Consider the following 23,245-nt stretch of genomic DNA (forward strand, 5'->3'; position numbering starts at 1 on the left):
GATCCTTTCCAATAACCTATCCGAGTTTTCCTCCCGTGCCGCAACCATGTCATCCTTATAAATAATACCACAAATCTTTAAAGACATCGCCCATTCTTTAACAACATTACATCTCCCCCCCACACCCCCCACCCAAGAACCCAACCCCATGCACCTTGACTTCGCACTATTTACCTGCATACCCGTGGCACTTCCAAATAATTGCACAACCTCGTCCAACACTCCCATTGACATCCCTTCACGAATGAGCACAGTGGTGTCGTCAACGTATCCAATTAAACCCGGCCAGGCCCTGCCACCCCCCACACTTCCCTCACATGGCGTACATAAGCTGCGGTCAACCATTCTATAAAAGGGGTCCTGGAAACACGCAAACAATATTTGGGACATGGGGCATCCCTGCCTAAGGCCTCTACCCATTCCAATATCCCTCCCCATACACCCATTAATCTGTATCCTCATTTTCGCCCGCTTGTATAGCGTATTTACCCACTCGACTATTTCCTCCCCAAAACCCTGTCTCCTAAGTATAACCTGCAAAGCTCCCCTTTCCACTCTATCATATGCTCCCTGCCAATCTAGAGCCAACAAAGCCGCCCCTTCACTCCCACCCTTAGCTTCCACAAAACTTCTCAGTATCCCATGTCCTTCAATCATCGACCTTCCCGGCAACCCAAACTGAGATTTTGACACGACCCTTCCCACAACACATTTGAACCTATTACCTAAAATTTTTACAAACACCTTATAGTCTGCACACAGCAGTGATATGGCTCGGTACTCCCGAAGGGTGGGCTGCCCCTTGACCTTCGGGACCAACACTACAGCTGCTGTTACCTGCTTCTCCCCCAACATACCCTTCTCCTTCATACGATTAAATAACCTAACTATAAATCCCCTTATTAACGTCCAATGTTGTAAATAAAATTCTACTGGGAGACCGTCAATACCCGGCGCTTTCCCCTTCCTCATTCCCCTTAACGCATTCTCTATTTCCTCTGCCGTAATAGTCCCACCTAAAGCCTTTCTATCACTATTTCCTAAATTACACGTCACATACGTACACACCTTGTCCAACGCCACGTCACCCACCCCCCCACTGTTCCAGTACTTCTCGTACCAAGCCTCCGCATACGCACACATCCCCTTCGTGGTTCGTATCTCCTGCCCTGCTCTATAATTCCCAACCATCTCCGTTACCTCTAAACATGGGATAGCTGTCACCGCCTGCCTTTGCTTTTGATGCCGCAAAACACACGCTGACGGCTTGTCGCCCCAAAGCACCTCTTCCACCCCTGCCTGCACCCTTACAGCTTAAAACCTTACATTTTGCAACACCCTCAACCTCCCCTTTATTTCAGCTATTTCATCCATAGGAAAATTATTCCCACCCACCCCCCACATGCACCAACTTTAGGTGGACCTATGATGGAAAACTCATCCACAGATTATCACTCCCAGTTAAGTTATCCCTCGAATCAGATGAACCGGCCAAGTTCTTACCCAAGTCTATTCCTCTTAGATCCATAACTGAAATTTTAAAATATGACATAAATCATTATAGTGATCATCAGTTTATTGAATTCTTTTGTAATTTTCATAACTAGAAATGAAGTGGATAATTTCATCAGTATATTGTAGAGAGGAAGAGCTACAGAAAATAAAGTACCCGGTATATAAAAAAAAATAATCGTTGTCATAGAGGAAGGCCATCGTAGGTACCAGAGTGCTTCATATTGTATTAATGTAATTTTATATCGCACAAGTTTAATATCTGAACAAAGGGAATTACCGAAGAAAAGTAAAATAAGAACAAATCAAGCAAAATATTGACCGGAGAAGAGGTGTTAGGGAATTGAATATATTATTACATAGAAGAATAACAACCTTGAGGAAATAAACTCCAAATTAGTGAAAGTTCAGAGTCGAGAAACTTATAATTTTTTTGAAGGTTTGAGCTTGCTACCACCTGCAGCTCACAAAACTGCCATCCCCACGAGCCCCTTTGGGGCGGGGCAGATGGTAGACCAGAGGCCTAGCTTCTCCTACGAGCCCCGTGAGGGCGGGGAAAGTGGCTAGGCCTGGGGACACTTGGTCCCAAAGATGAGGAGGTACTGTACCTCCTCCCATGGGAGACTTGGGTCTCGAGACACTCCCCAGATAGGGAGCCAAGGCCGGGTCACCACTACTTGGAAAAGACCCGGGCCGGGAGAATACCGGCGAATAAAAAAAAAAAACTTGTAATTGGATCGATACCATGCCTAACCCTTCTAGGATAGGGTATGTGCCTGAGCCCGAGCCTTTAGCTCATAAGACTGTCATTCCCATTTGCCCCCTTGGGGCGGGGATGGCAGACCAGAGAGGCCTAGCTTGTGGCTAGGCCTGGGAACAGTTGGTCCCAAAGATGAGGAGGTACTTGTGCCTCCTCCCATGGGAAACTTAGGTCTCAGACACTCCCAAGACAGGGAGCCAAGGCCGGGCCACCACTTGGAAAAGGCCCGGGCCGAGAGAATACCGGCTAATCTTTAATAATAATAATAACTTATAATTATTGATCGACACCATGCCCAGCCCTTCTAGGGTAGGGTAGGTGCCTGAGCCAGAGCTTGTAGTTCACAAGACTGTTATTCCTATTAGCCCCCTTGGGGCGGGGATGGCAGACCAGAGAGGCCTAGCTTGTGGCTAGGCCTGGGGACAGTTGGTCCCAAAGATGAGGAGGTACTTGTGCCTACTCCCATGGGAGACTTAGGTCTCAGACACTCCCAAGACAGGGAGCCAAGGTCGGGCCACCACTTGGAAAAGGCCCGGGCCGAGAGAATACCGGCGAATCTTTAATAATAAATAACTTATAATTATTAATATAGAGAACATGTAGGAAAAAAAATATTTGGATGATTTATATCACTTGCAATATTCCCATTAAAACTGTAGAAGCTATCAAACTGTTTTTGAACAATGTTCTCATGTCAGGCAAAAACAATATCTTTTTTTCGTACTTTCAAAGTATTCTTTGATGTTTTTAAGAAAATTTTAATCATTTATTTTTTATTTATATTTTTTTATTCATTGACAGGTTGATGCCGGAAAGGTTAAAGCAATTGGACTTTCAAACTTCAACAGTCAGCAAATTGAGAGAATTGTTAAAGGTAAGTGTTGGAAGAAGTGAACAGTCAGTCAGTAGAGCAGTAAGTGTTGGGAGAAGTCAACAGTCAGTACAGCAGTAAGTGTTGGGAGAAGTCAACAGTCAGTACAGCAGTAAGTGTTGGGAGAAGTCAACAGTCAATACAGCAGTAAGTGTTGGGAGAAGTCAACAGTCAATACAGCAGTAAGTGTTGGGAGAAGTGAACAGTCAATACAGCAGTAAGTGTTGGGAGAAGTCAACAGTCAATACAGCAGTAAGTGTTGGGAGAAGTCAACAGTCAATACAGCAGTAAGTGTTGGGAGAAGTGAACAGTCAATACAGCAGTAAGTGTTGGGAGAAGTCAACAGTCAGTACAGCAGTAAGTGTTGGGAGAAGTGAACAGTCAGTACAGCAGTAAGTGTTGGGAGAAGTCAACAGTCAATACAGCAGTAAGTGTTGGGAGAAGTGAACAGTCAGTACAGCAGTAAGTGTTGGGAGAAGTCAACAGTCAGTACAGCAGTAAGTGTTGGGAGAAGTGAACAGTCAGTCAGTACAGCAGTAAGTGTTGGGAGAAGTGAACAGTCAGTACAGCAGTAAGTGTTGGGAGAAGTCAACAGTCAGTACAGCAGTAAGTGTTGGGAGAAGTCAACAGTCAGTACAACAGTAAGTGTTGGGAGAAGTGAACAGTCAGTACAGCAGTAAGTGTTGGGAGAAGTGAACAGTCAGTCTGTACAGCAGTAAGTGTTGGGAGAAGTGAACAGTCAGTACAGCAGTAAGTGTTGGGAGAAGTGAACAGTCAGTACAGCAGTAAGTGTTGGGAGAAGTGAACAGTCAGTCTGTACAGCAGTAAGTGTTGGGAGAAGTCAACAGTCAGTACAGCAGTAAGTGTTGGGAGAAGTCAACAGTCAGTACAGCAGTAAGTGTTGGGAGAAGTGAACAGTCAGTACAGCAGTAAGTGTTGGGAGAAGTCAACAGTCAGTACAGCAGTAAGTGTTGGGAGAAGTCAACAGTCAGTACAACAGTAAGTGTTGGGAGAAGTCAACAGTCAGTACAGCAGTAAGTGTTGGGAGAAGTGAACAGTCAGTCTGTACAGCAGTAAGTGTTGGGAGAAGTCAACAGTCAGTACAGCAGTAAGTGTTGGGAGAAGTCAACAGTCAATACAGCAGTAAGTGTTGGGAGAAGTCAACAGTCAGTACAGCAGTAAGTGTTGGGAGAAGTCAACAGTCAGTACAGCAGTAAGTGTTGGGAGAAGTGAACAGTCAGTACAGCAGTAAGTGTTGGGAGAAGTCAACAGTCAATACAGCAGTAAGTGTTGGGAGAAGTGAACAGTCAGTACAGCAGTAAGTGTTGGGAGAAGTCAACAGTCAGTACAGCAGTAAGTGTTGGGAGAAGTCAACAGTCAGTACAGCAGTAAGTGTTGGGAGAAGTCAACAGTCAGTACAGCAGTAAGTGTTGGGAGAAGTCAACAGTCAATACAGCAGTAAGTGTTGGGAGAAGTGAACAGTCAGTACAGCAGTAAGTGTTGGGAGAAGTCAACAGTCAGTACAGCAGTAAGTGTTGGGAGAAGTCAACAGTCAGTACAGCAGTAAGTGTTGGGAGAAGTGAACAGTCAGTCTGTACAGCAGTAAGTGTTGGGAGAAGTGAACAGTCAGTACAGCAGTATTTCTTCTCCTATGCCAAATCAAAATCGAGAACAACGTCCAGTATTGGGCCCCTACTTAAACAAGATGGGTCCTACACAGATGACAGCAAGGAAATGAGTGAGCTACTCAAGTCCCAATATGACTCAGTTTTTAGCAAGCCGCTAACCAGACTGAGAGTCGAAGATCAAAATGATTTTTTTATGAGAGAGCCACAGAATTTGGTTAACACAAGCCTATCCGATGTTATCCTGACGCCAAATGACTTCGAACAGGCGATAAATGACATGCCAATGCACTCTGCCCCAGGACCAGACTCATGGAACTCCGTGTTCATCAAAAACTGCAAGAAGCCCCTATCACGAGCCTTTTCCATCCTATGGAGAGGGAGCATGGACACGGGGGTCGTCCCACAGTTACTAAAAAAACAGACAGCCCCACTCCACAAAGGGGGCAGTAAAGCAACAGCAAAGAACTACAGACCGATAGCACTAACATCCCATATCATAAAAAGCTTTGAAAGGGTCCTAAGAAGCAAGATCACCACCCATCTAGAAACCCATCAGTTACACAACCCAGGGCAACATGGGTTTAGAACAGGTCGCTCCTGTCTGTCTCAACTACTGGATCACTACGACAAGGTCCTAAATGCACTAGAAGACAAAAAGAATGCAGATGTATTATATACAGACTTTACAAAAGCCTTCGACAAGTGTAACCATGGCGTAATAGCGCACAAAATGCGTGCTAAAGGAATAACAGGAAAAGTCGGTCGATGGATCTATAATTTCCTAACAGAACACAGAGAGTAGTCGTCAACAGAGTAAAGTCCGAGGCAGCTACGGTGAAAAGCTCTGTTCCACAAGGCACAGTACTCGCTCCCATCTTGTTCCTCATCCTCATATCCGACATAGACAAGGATGTCAGCCACAGCACCGTGTCTTCCTTAGCAGATGACACCCGAATCTGCATGACAGTGTCTTCCATTGCAGACATTGCAAGGCTCCAGGCGGACATCAACCAAATCTTTCAATGGGCTGCAGAAAACAGTATGAAGTTCAACGATGAGAAATTTCAATTACTCAGATATGGTAAACACGAGGAAATTAAATCTTCAACAGAGTACAAAACAAATTCTGGCCACAAAATAGAGCGAAACACCAACGTCAAAGACCTGGGAGTGATCATGTCGGAGGATCTCACCTACAAGGACCAAAACATTGTATCAATCACATCTGCTAGAAAAATGACAGGATGGATAATGAGAACCTTCAAAACTAGGGAGGCCAAGCCCATGATGACACTCTTCAGGTCACTTGTTCTATCTAGGCTGGAATATTGCTGCACACTAACAGCAGGGGTGTCACTAGCACGTTAAGATACCATACAATAAGTGTCAGGGGCCCGAGACTGTTCAACTGCCTCCCAGCATACATAAGGGGGATTACCAACAGACCCCTGGCAGTCTTCAAGCTGGCACTGGACAAGCACCTAAAGTCGGTTCCTGACCAGCCGGGCTGTGGCTCGTACGTTGGTTTGTGTGCAGCCAGCAGCAACAGCCTGGTTGATGAGGCTCTGATCCACCAGGAGGCCTGGTCACAGACCGGGCCGCGGGGGCGTTGACCCCCGGAACTCTCTCCAGGTAAACTCCAGGTACTCCAGGCAGTAAGTGTTGGGAGAAGTCAGCAGTCAGTACAGTAGTAAGTGTTGGGAGAAGTGAACAGTCACTCAGTACAGCAGTAAGTGTTGGGAGAAGTCAACAGTCAGTACAGCAGTAAGTGTTGGGAGAAGTGAACAGTCAGTACAGCAGTAAGGGAAACACTTGCCTCATGTAAAATCAACTCTACTTCATTGCTATAAAGTTTCAGAAAGTCAACCTTTCACATTTAAGAAAAAATATGGAAGACAATTATAATTGCTGGGAGTGGGGTGGGGGAGCAGCGGGGAGTTGGAAGGGGAATGCACAGGTAGATGAGAGGTGTGAAAATTTGTCTGGACTGCCTCCATGTGAGTTGCTTACCCTAGCAAGCTCTGTTGACACCGAGCTATGAGGTCGGTACCTCAGCCTCACAAGTGGCTTATAGGACAGATTTCTATAAATGACTGATGTTGCAAGAAAATCTCGCCTGCATGCACGAATAAAGGGCTAACTTACTTGGTGTTGGAGAATATATTCTGGTCTTCAACCTCCCTAAGCTTTCGCCCCTCTGGACTTCCCCTCAGAACCCCGTGCAACCGGGAGCCTTAATTCCTGCAATATTCAATTGGTATTAGTGACCTGCCTGCACCTCAGAAATTCCTGTTTCCAAGGGAGTGAGTATCCCCTAGTATAACTATGCAGAAATAGACAGTAGCTTCTAAGCCTGACGAAGTGACGCCGGTACGTACTGGTCATAGGCCGCCTGCCTGCACAAAAGCCCACAGCTCAACTCACTCGCAATTTCCCCCAGAAACTGGCCAGAATACTGAGAAAGAAAGGGAGGTCTTGTCTTACTGTATTGGCCTGACGGAGGAGGTCATCTACCAGATTTCCCCAGGTCTAGTATGTGAAGACACGTGGGGGGTGCCGCCTGCTGTTCACGGCACTTGTTGATCCGATGGTGTCTGGTCTTAGAAGGAGGCACTGCGGTCTCAAATCCCCGTGCCCCAGAATTCAAACTTGGGCTGCCAGTTCTCCCTGGCTAATATAACCTAGTGTTTGCCTACATTATCGGCCTATTACTACCCATGTTAAGGTCTTAAGTCTACATTATTATTATCTACAGTTGCCTCAATAGTCCTAATATTAGTGTACTAACAGTGTAAACTACCTACCTCTTCCTCAATCAATTAAATGTACCTTCCAACCACCTTCACCAACCCGGGTGTGTGTGTGTGTGTTTTGGGTGGGTGTAAGGGCCACCCAACATAGCCGTTCCATCCATGACATGTTGGGATCTTCGTACGACATATCCGTCGTGTGGAACTTTAGGACCGAATAAATTTCCGCAGGAGGGGTAAGCCCGGGGAGACTGGATAGGGGCAGTCACTGTACACTACACACGGAATGCACACTGTGTATTATTCTCACTGTCTTGCTTACAATAAATACAACATTATTTGTTTCCTATGCACGTCATGAAAGATATGGGTGTTTGCACTGTTTAAATCCAGTGTGTTCCCTCACCTTCACCTACATACCCTGCCTCTTACCCCACCCTTGTGGCGTGGGGGAGGAGGCACTGATTGTTCCCTCCCTCGTTACTCCCAACATCATATTACTTTCCATAACATATGCCTCTAATTATTCCAAGCATCGACACATATTCATTTCTATGTTAACTGGAAGCATGGCGCCTGATGCTGGAAGTAGATGTGTTCATGACGGCCTTTCAAGGTTTGTATATACGATAATCTTGGCCGGCACCAACACACAATGTAGGCCTTGTTCTGCACTACCCACCATGGCTTTCTTCCCCACTACCACCACTCATCAACCTTCACAAAACTGCACAACACTTTCACTATTTACGTTGAAACGCTGCTCTGAGACATTTTCTCGCTACACTGGAATCTTCCCAAAGTATTCTTACTGAGTCCTGACGTTCAGTCTTGATCTGGTCAGCCTCTTTGATCAGGAGTTTTTCCTTCAAAATTCCACAGTTAGGCCGCCTCACGTTCCGCCATGTCTTGGCATGGCAGCCTGATCAATCAGGCTGTTACTGCTGTCCGCACGTAATCCAATGTGCGAATCGTAACCCGGCTGGCTGGTCAGGTACTGATTTTAGGTGTCTGTCCAGCGCCTGCATGAAGACAGCCAGGGGCCTATTGGTAATCCCCCTGATGTATGCTGGAAGGCAGTGGAACAGTCTTGGGCCCCTGACACTTATTGTGTTGTCCCTTACCGTGCTAGTGGCACCCCTGCTTTTCATTGGGGGGATGTTGCATCGTCTGCTGAGTCATTTGCTTTCGTAGGGAGTGATTTTCGTGTGCAAGTTTGGTACTAGTCCCTCTAGGATTTTCCAGGTGTATATAATCATGTATCTCTCTCTCCTGCATTCCAGAGAGTACAGGTTTATGAACTTCAAGCATTCCCAGCAACTGAGATGGTTCATCACAGTTATGCGTACCGTGAAGGTTCTCTGTACACACACACACACACACACACATATATATATATATATATATATATATATATATATATATATATATATATATATATATATATATATATATATATATATATATATATATATATATATATATATATATATATACAGTATGTTTTTCCCTGATCTTCATCTTGTACACTTGGGAGAACTCTTTAGTATCTGTTTTTGATTCTCTAGTTACTTTAATTTCATAGTCACAATCAGTCTTTCTAATTCCCCTTCTTTACCTCTTTTAATTTTTCCTTATTGAATGCACCTATAAATTCCTCTTTTTTTGTCTCCAAATAGATGCTTTATTTATTTATTTATTTATTTATTTATTTGAACATGATGCAGTGAAGTACAAAGGAATACAGTTATTACAGTGCAACATGCCAAAGTCCCTTGTATGCAGAGCATTATGGGCAGGCTTAAAGTTAACTTAAGATTAACTAAGCAATGATATATTCAGTGGTAAAAACATTATTGTAAACAGATAACAATTTAGCACAAATGAGTATTACAAAGACAGGTCATATGGTCATTTACTGTGTTGCTGTGTAATCAGTAGAATGGAGTATTATGTTAGGTAATGTAATTAAAAAATAACAAAGTTTTATTGACTCACAGGTTAGACATTTATGAGATACAATAATGAGAAACATTTATGAGATACAATTTATGGGATACAATTATTCAGTATTTATTTAGTTGTGGGTGAGTAAGTGATTTTTGAGAAGAGACTTGAATTTATAAACAGACAGTGTTTCTTTTATATTTACAGGTAATGAATTCCAGATTTTAGGGCCTTTTATGTGCATTGAGTTTTTACATAGTGTGAGATGGACATGAGGAACATCAAAGAGTGATCTGTGTCTCGTGTTATGGTCATGTGTTCTGTTGAGGTTGGCAAGGAGATGTTTGAGGGGAGGGTTAATATCAGAGTTAAGTGTTCTATGTATGTAGTAGGTGTAGTAATAAGTATGGATGTTTTGTATGGTGAGTAGGTTTAGAGTTTTGAATATTGGTGGAGTGTGCTGTCTGTAGTGGGAATTTGTTATCATTCTAACTGCAGCCTTTTGTTGGGTAATTAGTGGTCTGAGATGGTTAATTGTTGTTGAGCCCCATGCACAAATTCCATAAGTGAGATAGAGGTAGATAAGTGAGTGATATAGGGCCAGGAGGGTTGACTGTGGAACATAGTACCCTATCTTCGATAGTATGCCTACAGTCTTGGAATTACCAACAGACCCCTGGCAGTCTTCAAGCTGGCACTGGACAAGCACCTAAAGTCAGTTCCTGATCAGCCGGGCTGTGGCTCGTACGTTGGTTTGCGTGCAGCCAGCAGCAACAGCCTGGTTGATCAGGCGCTGATCCACCAGGAGGCCTGGTCACAGACCGGGCCGCGGGGGCGTTGACCCCCGAAACTCTCTCCAGGTAAACTCCAGGCTATTATCAAGGTGGATTCTTAAGAATTTTCCCTCTGTTCACCCATTTGGGATAGTTCTTATATATAATATATAATATATTTGTGCATGTTCTACATTATTAAGAATAACGTTATATTCCCAGATTCTTTCGTTATTGTAAGCATCATATTCAACAGAACAATTAGACAGATATTCCCATTCAAGATTAGACAAGTTTTCCTTAACCATTATAATTGGCAAAAAGGGAATAGGGGATTTTTACCTTATTATCCTTATTTTCATATTCACAGGTAATGCTAAAGGCAATATATTAGTTATTATTTGCGCCAAGCTCTTCAGTCATCCCTGAATTATTAACCAGGGTTTGCTTATTTGACCAAACCAGGTTTAGCAGATTATTACCTCTGGTAGGTTCTGTAACAAACTGCTTCTAAAAGCAGTTTTGAACTGCTTCCAGGACGCTATTGGACTAAATTTCTGGTAAAACTAGATCAATCTATTTGAATAAAATTAAAACTCCCTTGTATTACTACATTACATTACTATTATTACCAATTTCGTTCCAAATAAGTCTTCCTCTGTCGTTATCTATATTAAGAGGTCGTGATATAGCAACCGAAATAATTTTTTTCTTGTCCTACAAATTCTACCCAAACATATTTTGTGTCCAATCCATCGATTTTTATGCCACAGTTTATATTATCTCATCGCTACTCCACCTCCTTTCTCGTTATTTCTATCATTATGGAACAATTTAAATTTTGAATATTATACTAGGCAATAATATCAAGAATCTTCAAATTATACTGTGTTTCAGTTATTTCAATAACATCACTGTTTTCCACACAAACTACCTAACATAATTCATTAATTCTTTTCTTGGAGCTTCAACTAATACTGTAAATTACGTTAAGGTATTTTTCTTCTGCACTTTTTCCCGGTTTAGTTTTGCTTCTCCACAATTTCTGTTATCTTTACCCAATGTTAGGTGATGATTGTTATTCCTAAAAGTTATAACATGAGATCCTAAATCGGTCTTTCCACAAGCATTTGTTTCCTTCCAAAACCTCTGCCTCTAATAGTTCATAGTTTAGAGCCATAACATCACCCTCCACTGAACTAGATGGATCACATACAATAGCCCTCTATAAGAAACCCCCATTCCTGGCATACAAGCCATTTCTGCCATAGAAGTGGTTCAGGTTGTCGATGAATGGTGCTGCGTTATTCTTACCAGTTGCTCTGGACAGATATTCATTTCCATCATTCCTTCTAGGCAAAATGCCACATATAACAGTTCACCCTCCTTTCTTCCTCTATCTATTGCTGTCCTATATTTGTTGTACCTAAATCTTCACTTCCATACTTGCTGACATCATTGCCTCCAGCACTGAGGTAGATAATGGGATGTATCCTCTTATTATTCGTGATGTTGTCAAGATGGCTAACAATATCCTTTCTCCCGGCCTCAAGAAAGCAATCCCTCTGTCTCTTACTCCTGTCCTCCAAGCAGCAAGCCCTTTCCATGTACATAATCTGACTGTCCCCAACAAGCACAATGTACCGACCTTCCTTGATGTAATTCGTCATGTTGTTCCCAGTAGTAGACTCACATTCGTCAGGCAGCACAGAGAATGGGTTGGAAATTTCCACAGAAGTCTCCTGGATCTTCATTGTTTCCACATATCTGTTCTTCCTCTTGATCCACAGCTTCATTCCATTCTGGAGATGAGGATCATGCAAATTGAAAGTCATTTGAATTGTGATATCTACACACCACTGACATAAATGATATTGACAGAGTGACAATGAATGCATTTGCTGGGTATCCCAACCTTATTATGAAATGATTGATGCAGTAAAAAATGTTTTACTTATAGTGTTCAATTATCATGCTTTATTCATTTAACTACATAAACCTAATAACTATTAGCCACAATAGTTATTGTGAATTATTATTATTATTATTATTATTATTATTATTATTATTATTATTATTATTATTATTATTATTATTATTATTATTATTATTATTATTATTATGTGAGCAAATCACCTGCAGGAGGTTTACAGGGCATTACCTGAATTATTACATACACATAATTTGGTTGAGGTAAGTGGGACTTAAATCACAGTAAGTCGCTGAATTGATACTCCTTCAACTGCCCACTTCTTCACTACTCTCACAAAAAGCTAAACCTGACATTAAATTAACAATTATAATATTAAAACCAGCTACTCTGGTAATTAGAGTTATGTGGACTCTATGTTATTTTGGTTTACTTGCTGGGTACACAAAATATTCATATTAACACTTACCATTTAATTACTGTAGATGGATCACGCCACAGTACCTGCTTAACACCTAGACCCTACACTGGCCAGCTGATATCTAAATGCAAGGACTAATGGTGTACTTCCCTGTGAGTGATGTTCGCATCCCATCTTCTGACATCCACATGTAATTCTTGAGATTCTACAAATTTTCTGTACCAATTCTTCAGCATGGAACATTAACACAGGTTCCTATTACAAATTCACGCCAAAACACCCCAAATTGACCTGAGAAAATGCCGAATTACATTGCACAATTAAGTCCAGTGCTTACACATTAAATTCAGTATGGCATCTCTCTCCCCAATATCACTCAAAATTTCTTGAAGGGTCCAAATAGCCTCACATTTTAATACGCAGTTATTATATTATCCATTTATGTGTTCTACAATAAGGAAATTATGGAAAAAATTATGCAGTAGATATTTACTAATTTTTCTGAATGAGGTTTTTTCTCAATTGCATCAGTGGCACGGATTCAACCAGCTGTCTTACAAATGGAGGTTCATGCATATCACATGCAGAAAAAATTGAGAGGTGTATGTAAGAAGTTAGGAATCCCTGTTTGTGCTTTTGCACCTCTAGCAGCTCCCTACAAAAAATTGGGGTAGGTACAATGTGTATGTATGTCTTTTAAAATCATTATTGTATTGAAATATAGTGAGTTATTTAATTAGATGAAGCATATCGGAATACAATGTGATTTTTTTGTCAGTTTTTAAGGTAAAAAATATACTTATTGCTTTTTAAAATTTCATGTAAATTGTCTTGCAGAACCAGTGAATATCCGTCTCTTCTGGAGCATCCAGTAGTGACGAAAATTGCCAAGAGCCACAATAAGAGTGCTGCACAAGTTCTTCTACGCCACTTGGTTCAACATGGAATTATTGTTATTCCCAAGCCAGACAATACAGAGCACATTGTACAAAATATTCAGGTAACAGACCCTAAGAACATAAGACTGGTGGAACACTGCAGCAGCTTACTATGAAAAAAACACTTGTGTACAGTTCAGGTGATTTATTAAAGGAAACGTTACGTCTCAAGTGACAATTAAGCCACTCATGGCTGTATAAAAGTGTCTTTTATCCCAGCTTGTCAGTGACACCATAGGAGTTGCAAAGTAGACCTACTGCCTCTTACATGATGGGTTCTTTTCCATTTCAATCATTCCAACTTATTGTATTTGAGCTTCAGTAACTATATTTGGCAGATTGTTCGACTCATTCACAACTTTATTTCCTAGCCAATAACTTTCATCATCGTTTCTGAATCTAAACTTATGTAATTCAAATACATTATTTGGAGTTCTTTCTTGACTGGATATCCAAAGCATTAGATTTCTCCTTTATTTATTCCCAGTTTCCACTTTTATACGTCAATCCTGTCTTTTAGTGGATTACTTTTATCATTTTTTTCTGTATTTTATCCAATGCATTTGTATCCATTATGTTGTATGAAGACCGGAACTGAACTTCATAATGTAAGTGAGAACTTACTGAAGATGTATGGATTTTAATTATTCTTTCTTTCTTTCTTCCAACAAACCGGCCGTATCCCTCCGAAAAAAAGGCTTCTCTTTTCAAATTTAGTAATACATACAGGAGAAGGGGTTACTAGCCCCTTGCTCCCGGCATTTTAGTCGCCTCTTACAACACGCATGGCTTACGGAGGAAGAATTCTGTTCCACTTCCCCATGCAATTTTTATTATTATATTAAAATGAAGTGCTAAACCTACAAGAGTCATACAGCACAACAGGGCAGGAAATGGTGTAGGGGAATAGGTTAGCAAGAGGGAAAGTGATTATTATTAGGTCATGCAGTGTAGCATGACAGGGGATAGTGCAGGGGTAAAGGGTAGCAAGAGGGTGAGGTAGAAAGGGCTGTGAGGAGTGCTGGAGGTATCATCATCAGAGTTTGTGCAGTAAATCAGTTGCTGTCAAAGTCAACAAGAGAGTCTGGGTTAAAGGAGGATCCATCAGCAAGAAGGGAAGGTAAGGTAAGGGCAATAGAGAATTGGTGGTAAATTCTGCATGCTCGTTGATAGAGTGGACACCCCAACAGAATATGGCTAACAGAAACTGGAACCTGACACTTCTCAGAGAAAGTGGAAGAGGGTGCCTCTCCATGAGATACCCGTGAGTAAGACAAGTGTGGCCGATGTGAAGACAGGATAGTGTAGTCTCCCAACCTCGACAATGATGACAAGAAGACGGCCAGAAAATTATACTTAGTTTAATAGAATGCAGTTTATTATGATGCAGATAAGACCAATATTGATGCCAAAGGTTGCGAAGATGGGTAGAAATCATCACAAAATAGTCTGTGAATGGAACACCTCTATATGAAACTGGGAGGTCATGTACTGCTGACCATGCAGCAGTGTCTGCCTGTTCGTTCCCCTGTACGTTAACATGACCGGAGACCCAATGAGAAACAATATCTTTGTGCTTGCCGGAGATGCGGCATAACCAAAGTTCGATATGAAGAATCAGGGGATGAGATGAATCAAATTTTCTTATAGCCTGTAAAGCACTAAGGGAGTCTGAAACTGCCACAAATGGTGACACAGGCATAGATGCAATATGGATAAGTGCTATGAGAATTGCATACAATACAGCTGTAAAAATGCTTGCCGAGGGTAATAAATGCCCTTGTACGATGATGTCTGGAAACACTGCTGCAAATCCGACACCATCAGAAGACTTGGATGGCATGAGAATGAGAACGAGAAGCATCCATAGGTATTTGGGCTTTCGTGCATGGCAGTGGAGAAAAACAGACACGAATCGTCGGAACTTCTTAAGGGGGAAGGGAAAAGTTAGATGCTACATGAACATAGGTGGCAACTGAAGAGAAGACAAGAGTGATTGTAAACAAAGAGAAAAAGGACGGAGTAAACAGGGAAGACGAACAAATAAGGAAGTTCTACTAATATCTGTTATCATCTTATGCATGGGAGGATTGTGGAGGTCATGAGAGTGAACAAAATAGCGGAGGCAATGAGCATCACGGCGATTGGTCAAGGATGGAATATTCACCTCTTCATAGAGGCTCTCAACAGGTGAAAAGCAAAAAGCACTGAGGCATAAATGTAATCCCTGGTGATGGAAGGGATCAAGGCTAGAAAGAGTTGCAGGAGAGGCCACTGAATGTATCTGGTAGCCATAATCTAGTTTCGATAAAATTAGGGCAGACTGCAGTCGAAGGAGAGTTCTACGATCAGCCCTCTATGAAAGATGAGCAAGAATTTTAAGAAGGTTCAGCCGGCTATGACAAGTTCCCTTAAGGAGGTAATGTGAGGTTTCCAGGATAACCAACGGTCAAACAGAAGGCTGAGAAACCTGTCAGTATCACGTTCTGGGATACGCGACCCATACAGGTACAATGGATTTTCAGAGAAGATAGAACGTCTAGTGAAAGTAATTTGGTGTGTTTTAGTACTAGAAAATTTAAACCCATGAGCAGTGGCCTAATTGGAAACACGGTTGACCACATGTTGGAGAGAAACTGCAATGAGGTGACAGTCATTGCCTGCACAAGCCATAGCAAAGTCATCAACATATAGTGATGACCAACTTGTGTCATGTGTGATAACCGAGAGTGCCTGCCCAAGGTGTGAGGTATAGAATGTGAAGCCGTAGTTAAAAGTGAGGTCGAGAATAGGTGTAATGGCTCATTAACGGAGGATGAAGAAGGAACCTCACTAAAAGCAGTTTGAGGTGAGTACTGGTCTCAATACGCTTGGTCAAATTGCCAGCGTGGGCGATGAAGGAGTGGAGAATACGAATGAGAAGTAAGAAGGACTGGAAAATGATCACTGTCATGTAAGTCTGGGAGCACAGACCAGGTAAAGTCTAGTACAGTTGAGAAAGAGCAAAGTGAGAGATCGATGCAAGAGAGAGATTGAGTATGAGAGGGAGAGAAGTAAGAAGAGCCTCTAACTGAATGCCACGAGAGTCACTGTGAGAACCCCCCCCCTCCCCAGAGGAAATGGTGAGCATTAAAACTGTTGAGAAACAGAAGTGGTGGTGGTAATGAAGAAACCAGAAATGCAACGTCTTAGATAGCGCCCAAGAAGGAGAGATACAAAGAACAGACTGTATACCACTTATTCAACTAGATGCATGCTGCAGTGTAATACAGCGAAGTATGAACAAAGCTTGTGGTATGGGATACCGGTGCATATAAGACATGGACTGTCATTGAAGGTACCATCGGGAAAAGGATCCAATGAATATAATAAAACATAGCTCACGATGGGATGGATAAAAGCGAATCGTAATTTGGGTTCTTGTAAACAAACACAAACAGGGGGAAACTGGGAAAGCAACACCTGAAGCTCACCCCAGTTACCTCTGAGGCCTCGGATATTCCACTGTAAATAAGCCATGATTTACGAGAAGAGAAGGATACAAGAAATATGGAGAAAGAGGTAACTACGGACTAGAAGGATTAGAAAAGTCCACTTGTGGAGGCAGTGGAAAACGAACAAGTGCAAAGGGTTGGAATACTGAGGAGATAGGAGTTGTGTAGATAGAGAAGAGTGAAGATTAGCAACAAGAGGTGAATCAGTGTCCATCAGTGGTTTAGTCTCCTCAATATAGTAGGGGATAGCTTCCAGAGCGTCAGAGAACAAGGACACTGTATGTGGAACGATACTGGAAATAAGAGGAGGAGGGTGAGTAAAGATTGGGGCGACTACAGAATTTACCAAGGTAGGGGACGACGAGAGGTTAGAGGTAATTTGAGAAGAAGCCTGGGAGGGGACAGGAGAGGGAAAAAACTTAGGAGGGGACAGGAAAAGAAGGTACTGTATATGGGGAAGGATGGGCCTTCACACTCACAAGAGAACGAGTAAGAGGTAAAGATCCAGGTACTGAGACTGGAAATGAAAGAGATTTGTCCTTTGGGGATTTGTTGGACTTTGAAGAAGTAGAGAGGCGAGGGGGATGAGCTGATGTGCAAGGTCATGTAGACATAGAAGCTTGCATGTGAGATGCAGATTGGAGAACAGTAGAAGGTGACGAGGCAGGAACCTCGGAGCCCAGGACTGCAAAAGAGTTAGATACAGAGGTGACTGTGGAAGGAGTGACCACAGGGGAGACCACGGGAATTGGAACCCCAGAGGTTGGGGGCCTCTTAGCAACTCGAGAATAAGAAATACGGGGAAGTCTTCCCTGGGGCGTAGATGAGAGATTGCCATGGCGTAAGTAAAGCCTTTAGTCTCTTTGAGACAACGGATTTCAAGTTCATTCAAGTAAACCTGGCAACGACGAGAATAAAATGAATAAGCTTCATGACAATTAAGGCAGGAGGGAGGAAGACCACAAGATGTATTGATATGGTCATCGGCACCAAAGACTGGGAATTCAGCTATGAACCTGCAATATTTTGCCAGGTGTAGGGGTCACCTGTCGGACTTGCAAATGGTGTCCCACAATATAAACCAATGATGGAAGCTTATGGAAGTCAAAAGTTAAGAGAGCTACATTGCTGGGGTAGCATCTCCAACCGAGGGCAGGCAGTACATACGTGTCTGTTTTAAGGATCGGGAGGTCTTGGAGCTCATGCTGTTCCAGAATGTCATTCCACAATGGTATGTGGTAGAATGACAGTACCACTATAAGAATTGAGAGAATGATGTTTTTCAATTGTTACAAGAATGGCATCTATAGTTGTAAGGAGAGAAAGATAGTGAGCTAGGATAGCATTCTGTGCTGTGACGATGCGTGCAGTGCTCTTGAGAGCATGAAACGGAATATTATGACCAAGGTAGCATATAAGCACCTGGCTGATACTATGATCAGAAAGGTATTTTGAAGATGTCGGTTGTAGAGTGAAAATCTTCGTTCATTGTGTATTATGATGCATAGTCTGTAAAGGAAGTGATTGTCGTGTTGGTCTTTTCTGAGTAGAATGAGAGGAAGTCAAAACAGTGCCATCAGAAGAAGGTCATGGTCGTTTAGATATAGGACTGGTCCATTTTGAGGCGGGCACGCAATTTGAAAACCGATGCACTGCATAGGGAGAGGCCGGGAGCATAGTCAGATACGTGCAGAGGTCGGAGGTGTCAAAGGAGTCAGGTCGAGCCTCTGTATTCAGAGCGTGGGACAAAATGTCACCTGTGGAAGATACAGGGACTGTAGAAAGATCTGAAGAATGGTCTGGTAACAAGGCAGGGTCGTCAGAGGGTACTGCAACAGGAAGGGGCCCAGGAGGAAGAAGTACACGATTTTGGGACTCCATGGTTAGGTCTCTCTTTTCTTTTTCTTTTTTTTTTTAAAGAAAGAAAAAAAGTGGGGGAGCGTGTAGGGGTAGCGCCCAAGAGGACAACCTAAGCACAGCCAGTAGTGCAGATGCGGCATGGAACGCTTGCCGTATATACCCTACCCTTCCAGCCAGTAAACCAGCAGTCTGGGATAGCAACTTCACATCTACCGAGCCACCTCGGCGGACAAAAGGAAGGACGGTCAGAAACCCACTACAAAGCATACCTCCTTCGGCCACCACCTCCTGGAATCTGACAGGCAGCTTCCAGAGATACACCAGACACCAGAAGCATCCCCCCACCCCCTACCCCCGGTAGACTGGAGGGGGATCGGGATTTCTAGATGATCCTGATTCTACAGCAAATTATACTACTATCAAGGACCTCAGCGGAAGGTGATAGACCCCTGAGTCCCTTCTCAGGTCTATGAACTACAAAGCCTAAGGGAACAACCTCAAAGGCAGAAACAGGAAAGGGAAAGTGGAGGAATGTGGAGAGGAGGAGGAAAGGGAATGGGGGATTAGGTGGTAATTAGGTTCGGCCTGATGAAGACCAAATGGTCTAATTTCTCAGACTAGAGAGAGAGAGAGAGAGAGAGAGAGAGAGAGAGACTAATAACCTCTTCATCGCGCCAAGGAGCTCCCCCCCCCTTTTTTTTTTTTTTGAAGAGGAAAGATGTATGGAGCTGATCATCTGTTGCTTATACACTTGATATAAATCCAGGAAATCTGTTAGCCTTATCATGACCCCAAAGTCCTTTTCATATATTGTTAAATCTAAATCTGTGTTATTTATTTTATAAGTTCCAGGATTATATATAATCCCGAAGATGAGAACTTTGCACTTATCTACAGTGAACAGCGTCTGCTAATTTTCGTGGTTGTGAAATATGAGAAATATCTTCTTTTTTTTTTAACCAAACAGCTCCCATAATGCATGTAGATTACTTAATATTCATTTCTATAACAGTGCAAGATGAGATTTCGTTCGGATTTTTAACCCCGGAGGGTTAGCCAAAGTCAGTGCGTCATCGAGGACTGTCTAACTTATTTCCATTGTGGTCCTCAATCTTGTCCCACAGGATGCGACCCACACCAGTCGACTAACACCCAGGTACCTACTTGCTGTTAGGTGAACAGGAAACGTGTCGAGATTTTTCCACCCCCCCCCCCGGGAATCGAACCCGGGCCCTCCGTGTGTGAAGCGAGAACTTTAGCCACCAGGCCATCGGGCCATCCACACAATAAAAGGCGCACCAAAGTAGACCTTCTGGAAGTAGTGCATAAAAACTGAGAGACACTGCAGTACACATACTGATCCATGCTCAGTGATTCCACTCATCTACAACTCTATTGCCAAATGAGTACCAGGCCATTTTTTTTTTAATTCGAATTTTTGTGGCTTAGATTCACGAAATTCATAACTGATAGCGATATAACATAACATTCACAGAGGCCTTAGACCTACTTTCAGTATATCACTTATCTACCTAAAGGTTTGTTAAATTTATTCAAAATCATATTTAGTACATATAGCAACATAACCAATGTTAAGATAAGATTTCGTTCGGATTTTTAACCCCGGAGGGTTAGCCACCCAGGATAACCCAAGAAAGTCAGTGCGTCATCGAGGACTGTCTAACTTATTTCCATTGGGGTCCTTAATCTTGTCCCCCAGGATGCGACCCACACCAGTCGACTAACACCCAGGTACCTATTTGCTGCTAGGTGAACAGGACAACAGGTGTAAGGAAACGTGTCGAAATGTTTCCACCCGCCGGGAATCGAACCCGGGCCCTCCGTGTGTGAAGCGGGAGCTTTAGCCACCAGGCCACCGGGCCACCAAGTTATTTAATGTTAGTTCCGCCTGACAATGTTCACATAAGTTTAGTAGAAGTAATTGTAAAGACAAGTTTAGTTTTATTATTAAGATATATGGTACTGATTATCTTTTATTAAAAAATATTCTTATAGATTCTGGAGTTTGAATTGAGCGAAGAAGAGATGACAGTGATGGACAGTATTGACCGAGGTGGTGACGGCAGGATTTCTGACTTCCTTGTATTTCCCAGGTAAACTATTGTTAATTTGGTTTATTAAGGTTTTTGAAAGTCGATTAATACAGGAAGATTGTAAGTAAAATATTATTTATAATTTATTAAAAAAATATCAGAAAATAAGATTTTTGCTGATTATTTCTGTTTATAGTTTGTTGCCTTGTACTTGAATTTTCACTTCCCAATTTAAACTCGAGGGGCAACCCCTGTTGTTAGTGGAGGGCTTTTGATCCAAGGAAACTAATTTATTCTCCACTTCCTTGGATCAAACTATATTAAATACAATTCTTCAGGCAATGTATGACCCTATGTATTAAGTGCTTCTCCATGATTATAATATAATAACAGTAATAAAGTGGTAAATTTATGTATGATATTTTAGAGTTGGTGTATATTATATCCATTGATGTTAATTTGATGTGGCAACCAATACTGATTGTTAGTTTAATGGGACACGCTATCTCTATTGTACTCAGTCATTGTATAGTAAAGTCAACAGAACGAACTTTGTAATAAACACTTATAATAAATCTGTCATGTCTCCATAAAGCAAGAATTATTTAGTAACAAGTTAAATACTTAAAATTTGTCGTTTTTAATAATCGCAGTCAATAATTTATTGTTAAAAATGAATATCAGAAGAGATAGGTTTACAAGGCATAATATTTTTAACACTGACCGTCTCCCACCCCAGGAAGGGAATATTCACTGTTGCTCATTCAATCACTGTCTTGCCAGAAGTATTCTGCTATCACAATTCAGATGCTTCTTGGAACTGCAACATCCCAACTCTTCCATCAGAGTGCAGGCACTGTAATTTCCACCTCTAGGACTCAAATCCAGATAACAAGTTTCCTTGAATTCCTTCTTTAATGTTTTCTTGACGAACACCAACAGCACATCAAGTCTTAAAAACAGATTGATTTCTTTCACTCTCATCTAATATACTCACACAAACCTGTTGGATGTTCAGACTCTGAGCATTCTTAACTTCCTTTAATCCCTCTCTCCAACCTTTTCTGGGAAGATCCCTCATCTTCCTTCCCTCTTCCCTATATTTATACACCATCCTGGTCATCCTGTTTGTTTCCATCCTATCTAAATTCCCAAATCACTTCAACAACCCATCTCTGCTACTGCTTATCTCTAAGCTCAGAATTCACACCACACATTATTCTCAACATGTCGTCTCCACTGCCTGCAGCCTCCCCCTTGTTGTAATGTTTAAACCCAATGATTCACACCCACATATCAGTATTGATTCCCGGTGAACCAAGGAGCCACAATGCAAGAGCCAAAGAATGTACCATGTAGGACCAGTAGCCCCAGATGAGTCTGCCAGTTCACGTGTCACAAGTGAGCCACATTGCTTTACACCTTTGGTGGGCTTGTCTGTGACTGGTCGATGTACCGAGGTACCGATAAAACAATAGGGTCCCTATTGATTGTTAAATCCTTAGCACCTGGTTCGCTGGATGAGAGGCAGTGTATATGAGAATGTGGCATATGTTGAATAAAAGGTTACATACTCATAACATGTGGTAGGTAATACCTGATCAGCAATAATGTTTGAACACTGCTGTGTAGTTAATGCATCAGCTTAAGATTTTTATATTTTGTTTGTACAATGATTTTATTTGATTACTTTCTCTTTCTTACAGGATCGACAGACACCCAGAGTATCCATTCCACATTCCATTTTAATGATATAGAAATGTTTCGTGTTTACCATTTTGAGATGAGTTATAGCATTGTTGATTATGGTAATAATATAATATGTCTGATTCTAATTTCTGTTTTTCATGAATATAGATGAAACAATAGCACTTGCTGTGCACATTATACCATAGAAGTTTTGAAATGATTTGCATGGAACTAGAAAATCAGTCATTAACATTTTACTCTAAATCTTGAAGTATTAAATTTGTCTTGAAATTTCTTCTTCGTAGACTGGGAAGGGGATTGGAAACTAGGCTCAGGGAAATTCAATTAAAGAAGTTAAAAGTAAATGTGAAATTTAGTGTATATTTTATGAAAGGAAAAAGGAAGAGGGAGGCGGAAGAAGGGAGAGAGAAAAGGGGCAGAAGCACCAGGGGTGACATGTTCACGATGTACAAAATACGAAAGTCGTTACAAAAATCTCCACTAAAATATCCAGGAGATACTACGAGGAGAATAAAAAAAAAATGATGAGCTTCAAAGAATGAAAATTTAAGTATTATACAAATGGAAATGAGAGAGTTACTAAGGAAGTTATATAAG

The 23,245-nt window shown here is 41.9% G+C and overlaps 1 protein-coding gene across 1 annotated transcript in view; it reads left to right on the plus strand.

Annotated features, from left to right (window-relative positions):
- Positions 1-22,809, plus strand: part of LOC138854534 (aldo-keto reductase family 1 member A1-like) — a 51,595-nt gene extending 28,786 nt beyond the window's left edge. The window contains exons 5-9 of the mRNA XM_070098338.1: positions 3,074-3,146; positions 13,124-13,262; positions 13,430-13,592; positions 20,901-20,998; positions 22,645-22,809. Of these exons, the coding sequence (XP_069954439.1) occupies positions 3,074-3,146; positions 13,124-13,262; positions 13,430-13,592; positions 20,901-20,998; positions 22,645-22,687 (516 nt within the window). The 3' untranslated portion in view covers positions 22,688-22,809. The remainder of the gene's footprint in view (positions 1-3,073; positions 3,147-13,123; positions 13,263-13,429; positions 13,593-20,900; positions 20,999-22,644) is intronic.
- The last annotated feature ends 436 nt before the right edge of the window (positions 22,810-23,245 follow it).

Source organism: Cherax quadricarinatus, chromosome 62 (assembly GCF_038502225.1).
Source record: "Cherax quadricarinatus isolate ZL_2023a chromosome 62, ASM3850222v1, whole genome shotgun sequence".
Classification (NCBI taxonomy): domain Eukaryota; kingdom Metazoa; phylum Arthropoda; class Malacostraca; order Decapoda; family Parastacidae; genus Cherax; species Cherax quadricarinatus.